General features: G+C 41.0%; 1 protein-coding gene across 1 annotated transcript in view; it reads right to left on the bottom strand.

The window, feature by feature from the left end:
* Positions 1 to 20952, bottom strand: part of ATF1 (activating transcription factor 1) — a 42726-nt gene that overhangs the window by 2338 nt on the left and 19436 nt on the right. Inside the window, exons 2-7 of the mRNA XM_089652040.1 lie at positions 16805 to 16903; positions 16044 to 16169; positions 15857 to 15954; positions 5476 to 5603; positions 1207 to 1389; positions 939 to 1098 (exon numbers count right to left, since the gene is read on the bottom strand). Coding sequence (XP_089508166.1) covers positions 939 to 1098; positions 1207 to 1389; positions 5476 to 5603; positions 15857 to 15954; positions 16044 to 16169; positions 16805 to 16897 — 788 coding nt within the window. The 5' untranslated portion in view covers positions 16898 to 16903. The remainder of the gene's footprint in view (positions 1 to 938; positions 1099 to 1206; positions 1390 to 5475; positions 5604 to 15856; positions 15955 to 16043; positions 16170 to 16804; positions 16904 to 20952) is intronic.

Raw genomic sequence — 20952 nt, 5'->3', positions numbered from 1 at the left:
CATTCTGCTTTGTATTGCTCTGCATAGCAGAGCAATACAAAGCAGCATGCTTACATAGCAAGCACACACACAGCACACAGTTAACCCTTTGATCGGCCCAGATGTTAACTCCTTCCTGCCCAGTGTCATTAGTACAGCGTCAGTGCTTTTTATTAGCACTGATCACTGTATTAGTGTCACTGGGGATGTCAGAGGCAGTTAGTCACTTCCCCCTCAGTATCAGAATACCCGCCGCAGTCCCACTATAAGTCGCTGATTGCCGCCATTACTAGTATATATATTTAAAAAAAATTTTTTAAAAAATTCCAGTATTACATACACCACCATTTGTAAATGCTATAAAAAACTTTCACGTAAACCAATTAATTTATACGTATTGGGATTTTTTTTTTCTTTAGGAAACACATGTAGCAGAATACAATTTTGGCCTAAATTTATGATGGAATTTGATTTTTTTAAATTTTTTTTACTGGATACATTTTATAGCAAATAGTCAAAAATATTTTTTTTTTCAAAATTTTCGGTCTTTTTCATAGCGCAAAAAACAAAAACAAACATAAAAAACCCGCAGAGGCGATCAAATACCACCGAAAAAAATCTCCATTTGTAGGGAAAAAAAAAAGGATATAAATTTCATTTGGGTGCAGCATTGCATGACTGCATAATTGTCAGTTAAAGTAATGCAGCATCGTATCGCAAAAAATGGCCTGGTCAGGAAGGGAAGTAAATCCTCTGGAGGGCAAGTGGTTAAGGAATATGAGAAACTGCAAAACTCTTGCAGGCTAAAACTGGGCACTGTTAGCAATTGATATGTCACTGCCCCCTCCGCCCACCAAGCATGCAACTTCTAATGAGCCTTTGCTGCCATTTTGCAAGAAAGCAAAATTTTACAGTGAGAAGAAATTGCACAGATGAAGTTGTTCTGCTTATTTTCTCACCTGTTTTTCATTAATCTTATTTCTCGCTTTAACTGTGGGTCATCTGTCTTTGGGGGTTGACAGGACAGTGTAACAGGTGATGTCATTACCACAGTTTGTGGAAGCGAGGTGGTGGTTGATGTAGTCCGTATCTGGTAAGTCTGCATGTCTCCTGAAGCAGCTGAAAAGCACAAAAATGAAACAGTGTTGGGCAAAACATAATCCACATCTATGAATTTGGGTGATTAACCATGATTTGCTGCACCACAGCGACATGGGATTTACTTACTCTGTACAACCACCTGGTTGCTGGGAACAAGAATCTGTTGACCATCAGATGTCTGAGCATACTGTAGTATAGTTGTACCAGTCTGGTTACTGCCAGCATTGGACATAGTCAATGTCTGCAACCCTTGTACACCATCTGTTGCAGCTGTAGCAAGCTGAAGTGTTCCATTGGGAGCAATAGTTACTAAAAGGTACAGAATGAAACTATATTAAATATTGAGACAATCGCACTAAAAACTAAAAAAAATTAAAAAAAAACAAAAACTTTTACAGTGACCCAATATGGTGCCATATTTTACAACACTGTGCAAAAAGGGGGCGTACAATCTAAAGACCCTAACTCACATTCATACATACTAGAGCCAATTTAGACAGGATCCAATTAACCTACCAGCATGTGTTTGGAGTGTTGGAGGAAACCGGAGTACCCGGAGGAATCTCACGCAACACACAGGGAGAACATGCATACTCCAGGCAGGTGATGTGGTGGTTGGGATTCGAATCAAACGACACTAGTACTGCCAGGCGGAAGTGCTAACCATTTAGCCACTGTGCTGCTCATAATAGCAGAACTATTGCTACAGGGCGGCAGTGCTGCTCAAAATCATTTATATCACTCTTTCGCATACTGCTTTTGCTACTTGCTTGTGTGTGTCTTTATTTGTGGCGTTGCTTTGAAGGATGTTGGCGCAGCATCATACACCCATCGACTGACACTATATTTTGATGGCTGGCTTTGTTTCTGTGGCTGTTTCATCATTAGTCTGAAGTTCTAGCATGTCTAGCTGGCCACGGACCAGAATCTAGAACTGAGGTGGATCATCGATTGAGTTGAGTTATTACACACCTTGAGTGTTTTCTACACCTCAAATACAGGATTGCCACTATATTTCATGGTTCCAGCCTCCATAGCAAGTCACAGATCTAATATACAGGGATTTGGATTGATTCATTATATTGACCCCTTGTTTTAACATCTTTTTAATTATGCTGCTGCAGACTTCCAATCCAATTACAATGCTGTTTAATCTGCATTGTTGCTAGTATCTGTGTGTGGATTGTATGCCTGTGAACCCCAGGCTGTATCTCTTATGACAACGTAATTTTGTTTTTAAATTGTGTCTGGTGTTATTGCATTTAATATATTTTTTGATATCATCAATAAGTTTGCATTTTCTGGAGCCGCAGTTTAGTTCTCTTTGGGACCTCTTTAACCACTTGCCTACCTGGCACTTATACCTCCTTCCTGCCCCGGCCAATTTTCAGCTTTTAGCGCTGTCGCACTTTGAGTGACAATTGCGCAGTCATGCAACATTGTACCCATATGAATTTTTTTCCTTATTTTCACACAAATAGAGCTTTCTTTTGGTAATATGTACTAGGTTCTAGGGGTTTTATTTTTTGTGCTATAAACAAAAAAAATTAGCAAAAAGTTTGAAAAAAAAAAGTTTTTTTCTTTGTTTCTATTATAAAATTTTGCAAACAGGTAATTTTTCTCCTTCACCGATGTGCATTGATGAGGCAGCACTGATAGGCAACAATGATGGGCACTTATATGCAACAATGATGGGCACTGATAGGTGGCACTGAGCGGCACTGCTGGGCACCGATCATCAGTGCCCTGATGATCGCTGCCGATCCCTCCACTGACAATTGCCAGTTATCGGCAGTACTTTCCTCATGCTGTTACAGCATGAGAAAAGTGCAGCCGATAAAAGCCAACTGCATTTACGGGTGATCTGCTGTGTCATTGGACACGTCTGATCATGTGGTAAAAGGCAGCTGTGATTGGCCTTTTACCACATCACGTGATCAGCTGTGTCCGTAGGACACAGCGATCACGGAGATGGCCGGGTGCGCGCCCGCGGAGGTGCGCGGGAGGGCACGTTCTGGGAGGATGTCATATGATGCCCTTCCAGAACTGGCCGGCCACAGTGAAGCCATCATTCAGCTATCTGTGGTTGGCAAGTGGTTAAATGTGAGCTCTTTGCTTGCACGGACTTATTTTTGCCAATGTATTTTTAGGTCCCAAGAACACCACCCTTAACTATAGGCGAGTTGGCAACTGATCTTATAGCATTAATCTTGCGGGTGCCCTGGTTGGTTTTTAAACCTTAGTGGATGGAAAGGTATAATACTAATCTTGTAAAAGTTATTGGTCAGAGGAAATATGGTGGCCTTCCTGCAGACTGGGTTGGAGAAGCTCCTCCACTTGGGACAGGAATGTTTATCAATATCCCTCAAGAAATCTACGACGATACATTAATTCCACTTTTTCAGACTGTTGGAACACTGTATGAGTTTAGTCTTATGATGACTTTTCTAGTGGACAGATTACAGAAGTGAAAGACAAACACCTGAAATACAGCATATGTGTAATGTACTTTGTGTAACCAGGGCTATGGCTGCCGGACTGTCTGGGGTGGGTCCCCTGACTGATCAAAGCTGGCCTGGGTGTCTGGCTGTTGATTAGCTTACTGTTAATTACATCACTGTTCAATTAAGTTACTGTTAGCTGTTCATTAGATATAGTAATGATATTACTTTTTTAAGTTTGCATTGTTTAGGATAATGTGATCAAGCTCTTAATCGGATTTTGTGTGGTATAAATTCTGTGCAAACGTTTAATAAAAAAACAGTTTCTGTTTGAACCTAAGCTAGTGTCCTCTAGTTCTCAAGTGCAATTCCCAGCTATAATATCTTGTTCCTGTGTTCCAGCAGCAAGGAAGCAACTCTTTGGCGAAGGCACCCAGTCAATGTTGCAGTCTCTGCGGGGCCAGCGTTTTTTTTTGTGTCCATAGATAGGCAATGGCTGCCTGACAGGCTACAGATGGGAGATGGGCCCCATTACCCAATATAAAATTTATTTTATTGGTGAAACATGCTGTTACTTTAAATAATATTCAGTTGTGGTGTGACTTTAGACCGTGTCATTGGTAGCAACTGACCAGTGACAGGATGGCTAGGCTAGGTCAGGAGACCTGCTTCTAGAACTATACATCCACTGGTGTCAAAGTTGAGAACCACTGATCTAAAGGGTACTTTTTTTTTGCTGTTTTAGCATATTTCATAACATGCAAAAAAAAAATGGAGTAGAATATAACTCCATGAAAGAGGAAATCTAGTATTTAAACAAATGCAATTGATTTAAACAAGAAGGAATATATAAACTGACAATTTAATTGAAATCAATTTTTTTAAACTGCATGACTTAAGTTGGTCTTTAACACGGCACTGTAGTTCACCCATATACTGGACTATAAATATGCTGCCACGCATATGCTGTTAAGGTATGTTATTTGTGTTATGGACCCTGGGTAGGGATGAGCAGAGTAGTATCAGTGAAACTGAGTTTACCCCACTTTGCTGAAATTTTATCAGAATTGCCTTCTCAATGATTCCAAAGGCAAAAGAAGAAGTTTCACAGTGAACCTGAATTTGTCAAAATCATTCTGCTCATCCTTAGTCGTCGTAGTTACGACACAAGTTAAGACCATAATGGGAGACTCTAATGTCAGAGAACACAGACCATTTAAAAGTAATATTATTTTGCATGTATCTACACTTGTCCTGGATACCATCGTCACTAGGAAGGAAAACAAAGGAAAATCCAAAATTGTTTTTATTTTTTATTTTAAAATTAAAAAATTTTAGGCTGTTGCAAGAAAACAAATAGCAGGGAAAATCTTAAGTGTTCCAGTGCAAATTCCCTGAGAGGGAATATGCTCACTTTATAAGATTTCTTCTCACATCCTGTTCGCTGTACAGGACAGACAGTGAAGTGAAATCTGTCCAAGTCAGCTGGTCATGTGTGCTGCAGTAAGCTGGCAAGGAACATTTTAATTAGAAGGAAAGAGAATGCACAGAGGGATGACTTATCACTGTGCTGTTGATATTCCTTCAATAACCGCAAGCTGAGGTGAGCAGGTTGTTTTTTTTTTTTTAATTATTTGTTTGTTTTTAAACTGTAGAGAAACTTCAGACCACCATGATGGCTCTGCTGACTGGAGGGGTATCTATATCTCAGGAATGGATAGACAGAAATGTTAATCTTTTTGCAGGTAAAACAGCTTTCATAGTTATTGTAAGAAGATATTTAGGTGTTATGTAGGCTAGAGGTCAGCTTAAAAGTATACCTAAAGAGCAAACTATTTATTTTAGCTTTGGATAAAAAAAAAAAAAAAAAAAAAAAAAAAAAAAAAAAAAGGTGCTCACTGAAAACATATGCTTTCCCTTTAATGAACCAACCATTCTATAGTCTAATACTCACCATACTGTCCAGTGCTGGTCTGATATATTGTAGTGGCAGCAGACATTGGCGTAACAGTTGATGCTCCTGCTCCGTCTTCACGTTTTCTATCTCCAGTGTCTTCAGAAGAGAGATCTTTCAAAATTTGCCTTTAAAAAGACAAAAAACAAAAAAAACAAAACTTAAAAGACATAGACCCTTTATAATAGCATCAATACCATGGTCCATTTCACAACCTGAAATGTAAGTAAGAGCGGAAAAAGTAAATACACAGGAAAACGTACTTCTCTAGACCTAGAGTAGAAAAACGTAATGTGAATAAATCACCAGGACCAGATGGCTCACACCCCAGAGTTCTAAAAGAACTTAATGTTGTAGCTAAAGTATTCCTAATTTATTTTAAGGATAGCTTTCTGCCTGGAATGGTACCAGCAGAAAAGCAAAACACAGTACCAATATTCGAAATTTGCCTGGAAACTACAGACCTGCAGGCCTAACATCAACAGTCTGTAACTACAAGTACAACTACAAAAGTATAACAAGGAACTGCAAGGGACCATATCCAAATATTTTCAGATGAAAATTGTATCACTAGTATTACCCAACATAGATTTATGAAACACCATTCTTGGCAGACCGACATTTCAACATTCTAGGAGGTAAGCTGTGAACATAACGTATCTAAATTTCACGAACGAATTTGATATAGTATCCCACAAAAGCTTAATTTACAAATTAAGGTTTTTTGAGTTTGACGATATTGTATGTACCTGGATAAAAGAATGGTCGTACAAGCACGCCCAAAGGGTGGTGATCAATAGCATAATTTCTATCTGGCCTAGAGTTGTGAGTGGTGTCCAACAGGGCACTGTCCTGGGACCAATTCTGTTTAGATTTTTCATAAATAATATAGAGGTTGGAATACCTAGTTCAATCTCATCATTTGCTGATGAAACAAAGCTAAACCAGACAATAACTTTACAACAAGATATAGAATCTTATATAGAAGACCTAGTAAAAAGAGAGGGGTAGGCAGCTATATAGCAGGTGAGGTTTAAAGTGATACTAAACCCAGGACCCGTTATTTACTATATCTGGTCTCCCACAGTACACAAAACATGGAAGTGCAATTATTTTAGTAAATATAAACTGCTAAATACCTTTTCTCATCAGCAATCAGAGCAGTCTTGGGACTTCAGCAGAGCACTGGTTAAAGCTTGTAGGAGTTTTCTTTCTGCTCTAGGAGGATGTGAAACCCCTTGACCCTCTGTTTAGATGGTGCCGATTGGCCCTGTGCTCATCACACACACTCTCCCAAGAAAAAAAAAAAACCCTTTCTAGCAATACACACCAAACTGAGCATGTGCATGCGACTACGGATTCAGTCTGTATCAGGTGGTAATTTCAACAAGAGGAGGGGCAGAGAAAAAAGGATCAGTATGTTTACACAATGCAAAGGATTAACCCCTTAGGTTCCACAGTGAGTATAACAAGCATGCTTTACTGCATATAGAGACTGATTTTACTGCTGTGGGTTTAAACACTGAAAAATGTGAAGTAATGCACTTGAGAGCTAGACCATATGCATGCAAGTTTCTCGCTAGGTAGAGAACCTCTGGAGAATTGAGGATTATAAAGGATCTGAGGGTCTTAGTAGATCACAGACTCAGCAACAGCATGCACTGCCAAGCTGAAGAAAGCAAGCCTAGCAGACTATTGGCATGCATTAAAAGGGTATTCACTCAAGATAAAACTATATTTTGTCCATTTTACAAAACACTGGATTTGCCACATCTTGAGTAAGCTGTTCAGATTTGGTCACCAGTCCTCAGAAATGTTGTCCTAGAATTGGTGGGAGTCAACAGAAGGGCAACAAAGCTAGTAAGAGGGAAGTGGGCCACAAGAATGACTACAAAAACTAAACAAAGTCTCCCTGGAGAAGAAGTACTTAAGAGGAGATACGATAACTGGATTTGTTCACTGAAGGACACAGTTCATAAGTAGTCTAGATCATAGGGTTATAGTGGCACCTTCAGGATGACACTAGGCGAGGGGGGAAAAAACCAAAAAGGAAGGAGGAGGTAGGAGGAGGAAGAAGGGAGAAAGAAGGGAGGAAGAAGGGAGGAAGAAGGGAGGAAGAAGGGAGGAAGAAGGGAGGAAGAAGGGAGGAAGAAGGGAGGAAGAAGGGAGGAAGAAGGGAGGAAGAAGGGAGGAAGAAGGGAGGAAGAAGGGAGGAAGAAGGGAGGAAGAAGGGAGGAGGAGGGAGCGCGAGCACAGCACCACCTATGCGCTGTTAAATCCCCCATCTGCTATAGGCAGCTCAATCTGTCACCAAGCAGCACCAAGAAAACATGACAGAGGGATGGGTGCTGTGCCCTTCAATGAATGCAGAGAAAGGGATTTTACAGTGGGTAACAAACAATCCTGTTTACTCTTATGATCATTGAAGGACACAGCTCCTCAGAAGTCTTGCCAGTAAGGACACCCAAAAGCAGTGCCTCATTGAGGGGTGGGAAGCCAGATAAGATGGTGCAAAACCACTTAAGAACCCCCCAGAAGAGGATCAAAGAACCTGAAACATACACCAGCAAAACCCTACAGCCAAAACATGCACCCGAAAGTGCCCAAACAACTTTGTAAAACTCAGTAAAAGGTGTGCACAGACAACCAGGTAACCACCTTCCAAACCTGAGACACAGACACCTGATGTCAGAAGGCCCAAGAGGCACCAATCGCCCAGGTGGGGAAGGGAGGATCCTGACCCCTAATGACATAGGCCTGGACAACAGTCTACTCAATCCAAGCAAAATAGTGGCAGAAGAACCTTTTTGTGGACTGACCGCAATCACAAAAAAAAGAGAATTCTATCCACGGAAGGAAGCCACTGCTGCCAAATACACCCCAATTTCCTAACATCCAAACCATATCCAAGATATGAAGCACAACTTCCATAGAATAGGAAGGTCACAGGCACAGGAATGGAAGAACCATATCTTCATTCTGATGAAAATCGGACACCACGTTTGGCAAAAAGGAGGAATGTGGACGAAGAAACTTTTTCCAAGTGTATCCCTCCACATAGACAGACTTACAAGACAAAACCACCAGTTCTGACATGCGGAGGTGGTAACAACCAAAAAAGCAACCTTCTGGGAAAGGGTTACTAAGGGAAGATCCCTACTATTCTTAAAGGAGGGCTTCTGGAGAACCGAAAGAATGAGATTCAGGTCCCATTGCAGCAACTGATATTGCACTGGAGGAGCTACAGGTCGAACCCCTCGAATGAAGGTACAAATCAAGGAGTGCATGGTCAGAAGGCATTGAAAGAAAATGGCAAGGGCACAAATCTGGCCCATAACGGTACACAAGTCAAGCTTCGATTACTACCCCTTTGGAGAAAGGACAAAATCTGAGCCACCAAAAATCTGAGCCACCAAAAAGGTAAAATGGACGAAAGCCCACAGCCTTGCACTATAAAATATAAGACTTCCAAGTACAATGGCAAACCTTTTTTTAGGTGGATTTACACGCCTTCAAGAGCCAGGCCATCAAAGCCAGCGATGGTAAAGTAGGGTGGAAAATCAGTGTCTGGGACAGAAAATCCTCTGGGAGCCGCTAGAGGGCATCCACGATCAGCCACACCACATTGGCGTACCAGGGTCAACATGGCCAATCCAGAGTCACCAGAAAGACCGAAATCCCTTCAGCTTCTATTCTCTGCAACACAAGGGAGATATTTTAGAGGGGGAAAGGTGTAAATGAGATGAAAAAAACACTCCATTGCACCACCAGAGCATCCGCCAGCAAATCCAGAGTGTCCATTGAGACGGGACATCCAATCCATGTCTGTGGTGCCCCATTGAAGGCAAAGCTGATAGAAATTGTCCGGGTACAAAGATTACTTTCCTTGCTGCAGACTTTGATTGCTAAAGGTAGTCCACCTGCCAGTTTTCTATGCACAGAATGGAAACAGCAGAGCAGGACAGAGCATGAAGTATCAGCCACCAAGGGATGTGTAAGGCTTCCAGCACCCACAGAGGTCCTCGCTCCGCTATAGTGTTTGGCATAGGCCACCACCGTGACACTGTCCGTCTGAATCCTGATAGGTCGCCCTTTAAGAAGCACATGGCTCCAGGATACTAATAGGTAGCCAAGACTTCAGTCTTCCAGCAGGCCTTGGCCAACCTCAGCCCCAGAACCCCCCAAGCTAGATAAGATGGCATCTGTCATAACTACTGTCCAATGGAGAGGGAGAAAAAAAAATTCCCATTCAGAAGAGACAGAGATCAAAGCCACCAGAGGAGGGAGGACTTGCCTGACTGTCCCATGCAGATCTGTCTGTCCAGGGATGCAGGAGACTTGTCCCATTTGCACAGGATTTCCTTCTCCAGAAGCCTTGTATGGGACTGCGCATAAGAGACTGCCTTGAATATGTATGCCATGAGGCTCAGGATCTGCATGCAGAACCACAGAGAATACAACCTGCAGGAGAGCAGAAACTGAACAGCAGTCTGGAGTTTCCAAACCTTGTTCAGCGGAAGAATCAGACCCAGGTATTCCAGACACCTGGTCAAGGTCAGAGAAGGCTTTTCATAGTTCAGAATCCAGCCAAACTCCTGCAGAGTGCATACAGTGATCCCATCGTTGTTCATGAGAGCAAAAAAAAAAAAAAGACACACCCCAAAGGGAGGTGGTCATCCAATTGGCCCACCACGGTAATCCCCCACTGTCTCAGGCCCGGAGCCTGAGGTGGTAAAACACCCCGGGGGCTGAGACCAGACCAAAGGGAAGAGCAACAGACTTCACAAGGGAAGGAACCCCCAAATATGGCTGCTGAAGCCAGTCCCCGCCAAAATGGCCACCCTATAGGCCTTGGCAAAATGGTCAAAGCGGAACATGGTTGCTGGTCACACTGCATATGCTGGGTGTCACCTGAGACAGAGGACCACCCCATACCCTCAGCATACACTGGAATGGCACATGGCACCCACCTAGGGATAGGCTGCAGACCTCACCTGAGCATTAGCACCCTGCAAGTAAGAAGGGGGGGAGATTGTGTGCAGATCACCTAGGCCTGGGGGGGGGGGCAGGGGGGTAAAGGAGACCCTGCAGGGCTGACCAGCACAGAGAGCACCTGCAGCCCGCCACCTGTGCCAGAAGAGGAGAGGGGGCTTCAAAGGAATAGTTTCCAGTCCCTTGGATGATAACGGGTAGCACTACTGAGACAGGACAAAGAAGACATGTGGCCAATCAGCAGTTCAATCTTGAACTGAGGAGGGGGTTCTTTACTACTTGAGCAGTAAGGATGTGGAACTCCTTTTGCACACTTGGTTGCCTCAGTGGGGGAGTGTAGATAAATTAAAAAAAACTAGGTGAATTCACACACATTGCAGTGAAAGATGGTTTCCTGCAAAATATAGACTTCCATTAGCCACATCCAAAGTACTATAGAGAAGGTATGGATTAAGATGTGGACAGCACAGTGGCTAAATGGTTAGCACTTCTGCTTGGCAATACTAGGGTCGTGGGTTTGAATGCCAACCACGGCACCACCTGGCTGGAGTTTGCATGTTTTCCCTGTGCCTGCGTGTGTTTCCTCCGGTTTCCTCCCACACTCCAAAGACAGGTAGGTCAATTGGCTCCTGTCTAAATTGGCCATAGTATGCGTATGTATGAATGTAAGTTAGAGACCTTAGATTGTACACCCCTTCAAGGTTAGGGACCAATGTGAATATACAAAATATATGTAAAGCGCTGCAAAAATTCATGGCGATATATAAAGTACCTGTAATAAATAAAGTATACAACTCACTCAAATAAAACACGTAGACTTTATCGGCTCAGCAGCATTCTGTTTTTATGTTACATTCTTGTATAGTGTTTTTATATGTTTGTACAACCCCTGGCAAAGTAGAACCACCACTCTTGGGAAATATTCATTCAATTGTTTAATTGTGTAGAGAAAAAAACAAAAAAAAAACAAAAAAAAAAAAAAACAATCACATACATGCCTCAAAACTATTTTCAGTTAACATTCCAACCTTCCAGCTTTAAGAAACACTTAAAGAAAGAAAACTGTAGTCAATTGCAACTGTTTTTGCAGATCAAGCAGAGGAAAAAAATATCGAATCACTCAATTCTGAGGAAAATATTATGGAATCATGAGAAAACACACTACAGTACACCACTAGTACTTTGTTGCACCACCTCTAGCTTTTATAACAGCTTTAATTTAACTATCGACAAACTGTATTTTTCATCAATCCAGCTCCAACTTTCTCTTATTGCAGTTGCCAGATCAGCTGTGCAGGTTGGAGCCTTGTCATGGACCATTTTCGTTAATTTCCACCATAGATTTTCAATTGGATTGAAGTCTGGACTATTTGCAGGCCATGCTGTTGACATTTTATGTCTTTCTTGAAGGAAAGTTTTCACTGCTTTTAGCCCTATGGCAAGATGAATGATCATCCTGAAAAATGATATCATCACCAAACATCCTTTCAATTGATGGAATAAACAAATGTGTCCAAAATCTCAATATAAACTTGTGCATTTATTGAAGATTTAATTACTCTCATCTCCCCGCTACCTTCACCTGACATGCAACCCCATAACACCAATGATTGTGGAAATTTGCATGTTTTCTTCAGGCAGACATCTTTATACATTTAATTGGAACGGCACCAAACAAAAGTTCCAGCATCATCACCCTGCCCAATGCAGATATGCGATTCATCACTGAATATCACTTTCAACCCGTCATCCACAGTCCATGATTGCTTTTCTTTAGCCCACTGTAACCTTGTTTTTTTTATATTTAGTTGTTAATGATGGTTCGGTCACAAACATTGACTCCAATTTCTGCCCATTTGTTCCTCATTTGTTTTGTTGTGCATTTTGTTTTCAAGGCATATTGCTCTAAGTTTTCTATCTTAACTATTTGATGTCTTCCTTGGTCTACCAGTACACTTCCCTTTTACAACCTTCCCATTTGATTTGTACTTGGTCCAGATTTTAGAGACTGACTGGTAACAACCAACATCTTTTGCAACATTCCGTGATGATTTACCTTATTGAAGAAATTGTATAACCCTCTCCTTTGTTTCAAATGACATCTCTCGTGTTGGAGCCATGCTTCATGTCAATCAGCTGGGTGCAACAGCTCACCAAGGTGTGCAAGCCCTCTTTAACTGTAGACTAATTAGCAGAAGTAATCTGATGCAGATGTTTGTTTTAGAACTGAAAAGTACATGGTGATTCCATAATATTTTCCCAATCACAGCAGGTGACATGACAGTTGTATACAATGGATGGCTTCATTCATGCCATCCATTGTATACTACTGCCTAGCTGTAAATGGTCACAGCTAATCACATGCACATGTCATGTGATTAGCTGTGGCCAAATCACAGCTAAGCACAAAAAAAAAAAAACAAAAAAAAAACAACCTGAATGAATCGATGTCATTCAGGTAAATGCTTGCTTATAGCAAAGTAATTCTTTGCTATAAGCAAATTGTGTAAAAAAATAAATACTGATCACTTCCCCAAACTAGTACAATGTTACTATGGTAACATTGTACTACTTTGGTCATAGTGAAATATGAAAAAAAAAAAATCTTAAAAAAAATAAGTTAAAAAATAAAAACGAATAAAAAAATAAAAAAAATATATAATTTTTTTTTTCATACTGTCACCAGTGTCCCTGATCACCGCCATGCCAGTTATATGATGACGCTGTAATGCACTGGATACAATATGTAAAAAAAAAAAAATAGTGAAACTAATTTTTTTCAATTTTCCCAAAAATTATGACAAAAAAAATACAACTTCAAAAAACTCGCCGTGCCTCTTATGAAGTATGTCGGACTGTCTACTCTGCAAGTGGTCATTTGGGGGATATCTGTACTGTTCTGACATTCTTGGACCTCAAGAAATTAGATTGGCTGTCAGTACTTCAGGATTGATCAATATTCAGATCTATACCATAGTTTGTGAACTCTATAACTTTCCTACAAACTAAAAAATACATCCTAATTTGGGTTATTTTCACCAAAGACATGTAGCAGAATACATCTCGGCCTAAATTTATGAAGAACAATTATTTATTTGCAAACTTTTATAACAGAAAAAGAAAAACTTTTTTTTTTCAAAATTTTTGGTCTTTTTTTGTTAATTTAGCAAAAAATAAAAACCCCAGCGGTGATTAAATACCACCAAAAGAAAGCTCTATTTGTGTGAAGAAAATGATAAAATTTTAGTTTGGGTACAATATTGCATGACCGTGCAATTGTCATTCAAAGTGTGAGAGCGCTGAAACCTGAAAACTGGCCTGGGCAGGAAGGTGTAAAATTGCCCGGTATTGAATTGGTTAAACAATTGAATGAACATTTCCCAAGAGTGGCGATTCCATACTTTTTGCCAGGGGTTGTAATAAAATTATGTAAAAAAAAAAAACAAAAAAAAAAAAACCATAATGTGATGTCTCTGGTGCCAAGCTGATAAAATCTGGTTTTGTTTGGGTGAGTTTTATACTCAATCCATACCTCCACTGTAGACATTTTACTGCACTGTCACCGCAGGGGCACACAGGAAACAATTGTGTGATGCACTAAATCGTGAACCACACTGCCCACTACCGCAACCAGCAACAGAGAACTGCTGGAGCAATTAATTGATCTTGCAGCTCTCTGTTGCAGTGTGCATACAGCCTTGTACAGTATGTGTTTCTTAGCGAACACAATGTAAAGGGATATGGAAAATGGTAGTGACAAACATACACACACTCAAATTGAATTGGATGGACCAGAGTCTTTATTCAACTTTCCCAACTATGTAATTTCTTACTGGTAAAACATATACAAAATACAGCAAGTAACAGTTCTTGGCAAGCAAAAGAAATCTCCTATTTTACAAATATACATAATGTTTCTTACGTTCTGTTTATTAAAGTTTTGCATTGTAAATCCAAAAATTTCCCCAATAGGGAGTCACAAAACACACAAACCATTCACAAAACTGTTGCTGTGACATAGGTGCATACAAGACTTGAGGCACCAGATTACAGAAGGACAGCTGTTCTGACCGGTTGCTCATCTAGGTAGGGGGGACAGAAAACCTCTCTGACGTGATTTCTATGCTGATGACATCCAGATCTATCTCTCCACTCCCCAGCTCACCCCCTCAATCTCCTCACATATCACAAATCTACTAAGCGACATATCAGTATGGATGTCACACCACTCCCTTAAACTCAATCTTTCCAAAACCTAGCTTGTAATATTTCCTCCTCCCCGATCCCCCACTCATGACTTTACCATTAAGATCAACAGCACAACTATTAGTCCTTCCCTTCATGCCAGACTAGACTCTGTTCTCTCCTTTGGGCCCCACATCCAATCACTGGCTAAATCCTGCCGCCTCAACCTCCGGAACATTTCCAAAATCCGCCCCTTTCTGACCAATGACACCACAAAATAACTTATCTACGCCTTGGTTTTATCCCGCCTTTATTACTGCAACTCCCTCCTCACTGGCCTACTGTTACACAGGTTATCCCCCCTTCAGTCTATTATGAATGCTGCTGCTAAACTCATACACCTTACCAACCAATCAGCGACTGCTGCCCCTCTTTGCCAATCCCTTCATTGGCTTCCACTAACCCAACATATAAAATTCAAAATACTAACCACAGCTTACAAAGCCATCCACAACACTGCCCCTAGCTACATCGCCAACCTCATCCACAGATATCGGCCAAATCGCCTGCTCCACTCCTCACAAGACATCTTCCTCTCTAGCTCCCTCATCACCTCCTCCCACACTTGCCTCCAGGACTTCTCTAGAGCCTCTCTCATCCTCTGGAACTCCCTACCACAGTATATCCGCTCAGCCCCCACCCTGTCTGCCTTTAGGCGATCTTTGAAAACTCACTTAGTCAGGGAAGCCTACCCCACCTCCACCTAAGAACTGTACTTGAGCCACCTCCATTAGATCATCCCCCACAGCCATCACCTTTTGTATCACCTCCCCCTCCTTTAGATTGTAAGCTCCACGAGCAGGGCCCTCACATTCCTTCTGTACTGAAAATGTACTGTAATTGTACGGTCTCCCTTATATTATAAAGCGCTGTACAAACTGTTGTTGCATTATTATTATAATACAGGATTTATATAGCACCAAAACAGTTCAGCAAAGCATCCCAGCACTGCAACTTGAACAACTTTCAACTGGGCTTCAGGCATTCTGTAATTTTGTAAATGTTGAACACAGATCCTAATTGTTGTGCTGGCTGGAAAGTTAAACAAGCTTCTAGCAGGCTTTCAACAAGCTTCAAGCAGTGCTGAAGCCTGCTAGCACTTTGTTTAAAGCGACAGGTCTAACAGTTATGGGTCTCCACTTACCCATACGATATCCGACGAGATAAAATGCGGGCCTTCCTGGGGGTATCAATACTGTCTGATGAATCCTGTGAGTCCTCACTTTCTGATATTGAAGAAGCCTACGGATGAAGAAATCAGAATGTTTAATTGGTTATGTGACTTCAATCCTACACAACACAGACTAAGATTATCTGTGAGAAGCAATTACCGTTGACGGAGCAACCTGAGGAGAATGAATGACCGATGACTGTGCTGACTGAATTACACCCTGAACGTGGACCTGTTGATCCCCAGGAAGAACAACAGTCACGGGAGCTGTGCCTCTTAGAGACATCTAGAATAGGATGGCAGTTAAGAAAGCAATTAACCAAAGAGTAAATACACTGTATATAAGAAAAACTAAATCTAGTGAGTATGACTAAAATATTCGTACTCATGGACTTGAGCAAATATCTACTAGTGAGAAAACATAGTTGTCACTATGTGGTCACTGAAAGCCTCTATACACATCCAATTCATGGTAGACTTTGCCTCTCCCTTCTTTTAATTTGCTTTGGAATGGTTATAGCTCATTTGGAGTTCTCCCAATGCTATTTACAAATGAGGTTTATTGCAATATCTATCATTAAATATACGCTCACAACTACTGAAGTGGTCTGATGAGAGTTAGTGAAGCCTATAGCAAATATAGGTCTCCCATCCATTCTCCATTGCATCCTATAAACATGAGGAACAATCTGTGCACTGTGGACAATGCTGTTACTCAAGGGCTCAGACACTGTTCTTGCACAGTTAGCTAGGCTAAAACACTACTAACAAGCAACACTAAGCTAATCAAAGAATAAAATTAACAAGCAAGGATAGAGTGCTTGTTTAATGAAAAGGTGTATGTATGTAGATTTTTAGTTTTCTTGCTACACTAGTGGTCACCAGAGTAAGAACAAAAGAAAAAAAAAAAGTCAGCTGTACCTGTTGAGCAAGTTGGGCAGCTTGGAAGGCTGAGAAGGAAATGGTCTGGACAGTCTCTGTACTACTGTTGCTGTTCCTAGAGACTTCTTCCATAATAAACTATAAAGAAAGATAAGTAACTTAGACATTTTCTCTTACACAATTATGTTTATGTAAACATTCTGATACATTGGCTTTGAGCTTTCTTTCATAGAGTATTAGAATAGCAGGCTTTTTCAAATAAGGTCACATAACTAAGCTACTGAATGGTAGGCTATAAGGAACCAAAATCCATCTACGCGCCTTGTTAAAAAAAAAAAAAAAAAAAAAAAAAAAGGATTCACAAAGAAATTTAGTGGATAGAGCAACAAAAACGTCTTAATGCCTCAGACAAATGTACATGTAAAAAAAATGCCTGGCTATACTACACTCAAAAGTAAATGTACTCTAAAGCTCGGTACATAATTAGGAATTTGGAGGGCTGGTTCAGCAATCAGTGTGTACTGTTGTCTGTTCAACAGTAGCTGGTTTAACAATCGGCTTCTGTCGAATGGTTATGCTGCAAAACCAGTATTCAATCACCACTTACAGCCATCGTTTGTGTTGATGTGGGAATCTTTCAGTTTTCCTTCAACCCCCTGGTTGAACAAATATAAATAAAAAAAGCATGCTCCTGGAGAGTGTCGTGTTCACCGAAATGGGGAAAGACCTTAGATAGTGGTATGTAGGTGAAAATCATGTTTTGCCAGGCTGCATAGGCACTACATCATCCAATAATTTTGGACACTGCAGCCATTGTCATTGGGGAAACATGAACTATAAAGCCGTGTTCCTGAACTGCAAGGGGACTAGGGAAAAAATAAAGTCAAAAGTAATTTCAGAGCAAGCATCCAACATTCATGCCTGCACCTTACAGTTCTGAATATTTAAAGGAGGCAGCTAGCCAATGTGGTTACAAAAAAAAGTTACACTTAAGCACTTTTCAATTTTAAAAGAGACAAAATGACAAAGGGACAATCTCTAAATAGCCCATACCACCAACACAATTATACTCCCCCTTCCGCTTAATTGCAAAAACTTCCAGGTTTGGGGAACATATTGACCACATCATCAACCCTGTGTAGGCTCTGACACCAATCAAAACTTTTACATCTCTCAGCTTCCATAGGAGCATGAGGCTGTGTCTCTTATTAACCCACCCTCTGGCCCACTCATACTCATTGTCACTTTGTTGTGTATGTTTCTATTACGGTCAATGGAAACATGCACTTACACCTCAGAAATGCCTGATGGGTTCACAATAGAATTTATATGATTTATTTCTGCACTTAACATTAATCTAGCAGTCTCTTCCATAGATTCTTTATTTTTTTCCAGTTCTCCAACTTGGGTTACTTCAGAAAAAGGTAGGGCAAAAAACAGTAGATTTTATAGATGGCATTTATTTTGCTATTGCCGTCAGAATATTTTTCTTTATGTTCTTGTTACATTCCAGTTCCTACAGTAGATGCAATCAATTTGCATACTTGTTTCAGGTCAGTAACTCAAGGTATCAAAACCAGAATGTCTACATGACAGGTAGGAGAAATCAGCAATGACAGACTGTTTACATTGCTCTCACAACATTTTTTTTTTATTAAGTCTAAAGAAAAGAGAAAGTCAGAGAACCATCTCATAGATGAAGGGGTGTCTTTAGAAAGGGAGATTACCACAAAGTGTCCCGTGATATGCCACCATCAAATGCTTACAAACACGAACATCTCCTATAAGCTTATTTCACAAGCAGAGTTGATACACTGTAACCTTCACTAAACCCGGATTACATTGACTGATGACACAACAATATTGCTTCAGCTTTAAACATTCAGAGGCCTATTCCTACAGACTGATAAATATATTTCCTCACTACTCCCCACCCCCCATATGCAGAAACACAGAACACAGTTCTATGTGTAAAGGTGTCATCCTAGTTTTCACTATTCCTGTATTGTGGTCAGGCTGCATTAACAGTAATGTAGGTGTCTCTAGATTATTAAGTAGTCGCTGTTGAGGGTAGAAATGTCCTGTGATGGTAGCACACTGGAGATTAGAATGCTGCTTAACACAGAGCACAGTTGTTGAACACTCCCCCTGCATGGTGCTCCAAGTGTTCATGCTCCCCCAGTTGATTGGACACTGTGCAGGATGTTTGTCAGACCACTGTGCTCCCTGTTAAGCAGTTTATGCATCTCCAGATGCACGCACAATTTGTGTGTAGCACAGCCCAATACACCTTTTTTTTCCCTATTAATAATTTACTATACCTTGTTTTTCACTGTAACTCTGTGAGGGCGACTATCTTGGTAGAATAGTGCTTTGCTTGTTCATGTCACAGCTGTTCCTCTAATGACTTGTGTTCTGATGCATGTTCAAAAAGTAGCAGAATAGGTTTATAAAGCAAAAGATCCAAACTGTGATGGAAGTGACTTTTGGGTGTGGGGGGACCTCTGTATCATCTCCCCAAATTCTTATGTTTAAGTGACCCTGTGCCTGTTAGTGTACAGGGTGTGTATGTGAAGGTCTATTGTGTATTGGTGTGTTGTCCTTTGTCCCTGCCATGTGGTTATTCCTTTGTTCGTGGCCACATGGCTGTCCGTTGTCCTTGCCATGTGCTGCCCCATTGTTCTGTGTCTTGGTTGGATGGGGAGGGGTGATTATGTGTTTCCTACCCATACTGTAGCTCTCCCCACTGATGGGGCGGGCTGATGATGTATTTCCTGTTCCTGATTGTGTTTCCCCGCCCTGTGTATATAACTTGTGTTTTGTGTAAAAATAAGAGAGTTGGCTTCCTGTTTTAAGAAGAGCTGGGTGCTGTCTATTTCCTGAGGGATTTCAAGGGTGTGGTCCATGGATGGTATTCGGACAGGGGAAGCTGCGGTATAACGGAATATACCCAAGAGTGGTCAGGTTCCGGTTCCGTTACACAAACAATAAATGAAATAGTAGCTGGGGGATGCATGCAGTGCAGATTCCTCTCCTGCAAGGTTAAAAATCGTCATATGACGTCCTCCCAGAACGAGAGAACCGCCTTGCATCCATCATTTTACTGTATGGCGGGTGGGAGGCGGTTAAAAAAAAAAAAATTAGCCTTTACAAACATGTTATACTTATCTGCTCTGTGAAATGGTTTTATACAAAACAGCCTGAACTCTCCTCTTTTTGGGTCCCCTGCCCATGGCCCCCTCTCCTGCTGAGTGCCTCCATATCAACCTGCTGGCTATGAGGGCACTCGTGTGTGCTCGCTCCAAAGCCCTACTTTCTGTCTCAATAAGACACAGAGTGCAGCTTAGCCCCGTCCCCTCCTCACCGGCTGTGACTGACAATTGCTGCCTGCTGCTGCTGTTCAGCCAATGAGGGAGAGACCCACTGCTCTTGTGCACATTGCTGGATCAAGATCTGACTCAGGTAAGTATCGGGGGGCTGAGGGGAGAGCTGCACACTGAAGGTCTTTTACCTTCTTGCATAGAATGTATGAAGTTAAAAGCCTTTGGAACCACTTTTAATAATAAAAAAACAAAAAAAAAACACCCCAACATTTAAATAATAAAAATTGCAACAGCTTCCATTTAATTCTTCAGGGCCTTGAGTTTCAGAAATATATAATGTTTAGGGTTCTAGGTGGTTTTCTAGCAATGTGTGAAAAAATTACAGAATTACCCAGGAAAGCAAGTGTTAAAATTGGTAATATTAATAGAGAAACTCAAAAAACACACTGCAGTGTGCTGTGCTTCTACTGGAAACATCAATACAGGACACCAAAGACAGCAAAGTATAGAAAGTAGTAAGGGACCAGGCATCAGACATTCTACAAACAATACCCCCAATACCCCATAATGACAATGTGAAAGAAGTTAGTTTTGAAATCTTTGCAATTTATTAAAAATAAAAAAAAACACCTGTAATAAATATTCACAGCCTTTTGTTCAATACTTTGTTGAAGCACTTGAAGCACCTTTAGCACCAATTACAGCCTCAAGTCGTTTTGAGTATGATGCTACAAGCTTGTACACCTATTTTGGGGCAAATTCTCCAATTCTTGTTTTCAGTAGCTCTCAAGCTCCATCATGTTGGATGGGGAGCGTCGCTGCACAGCCATTTTCAGATCTCTCCAGAGATGTTCAATTGGGTTC

The sequence above is a fragment of the Staurois parvus genome, unplaced genomic scaffold (assembly GCF_062004578.1).
Source record: "Staurois parvus isolate SC_StPar_1 unplaced genomic scaffold, SC_StPar_1.0 ptg000669l, whole genome shotgun sequence".
NCBI lineage: Eukaryota > Metazoa > Chordata > Amphibia > Anura > Ranidae > Staurois > Staurois parvus.
The sequence above is the reverse complement of the archived record's forward strand: the minus strand, read 5'-3'. Positions and strand labels throughout refer to the sequence as shown.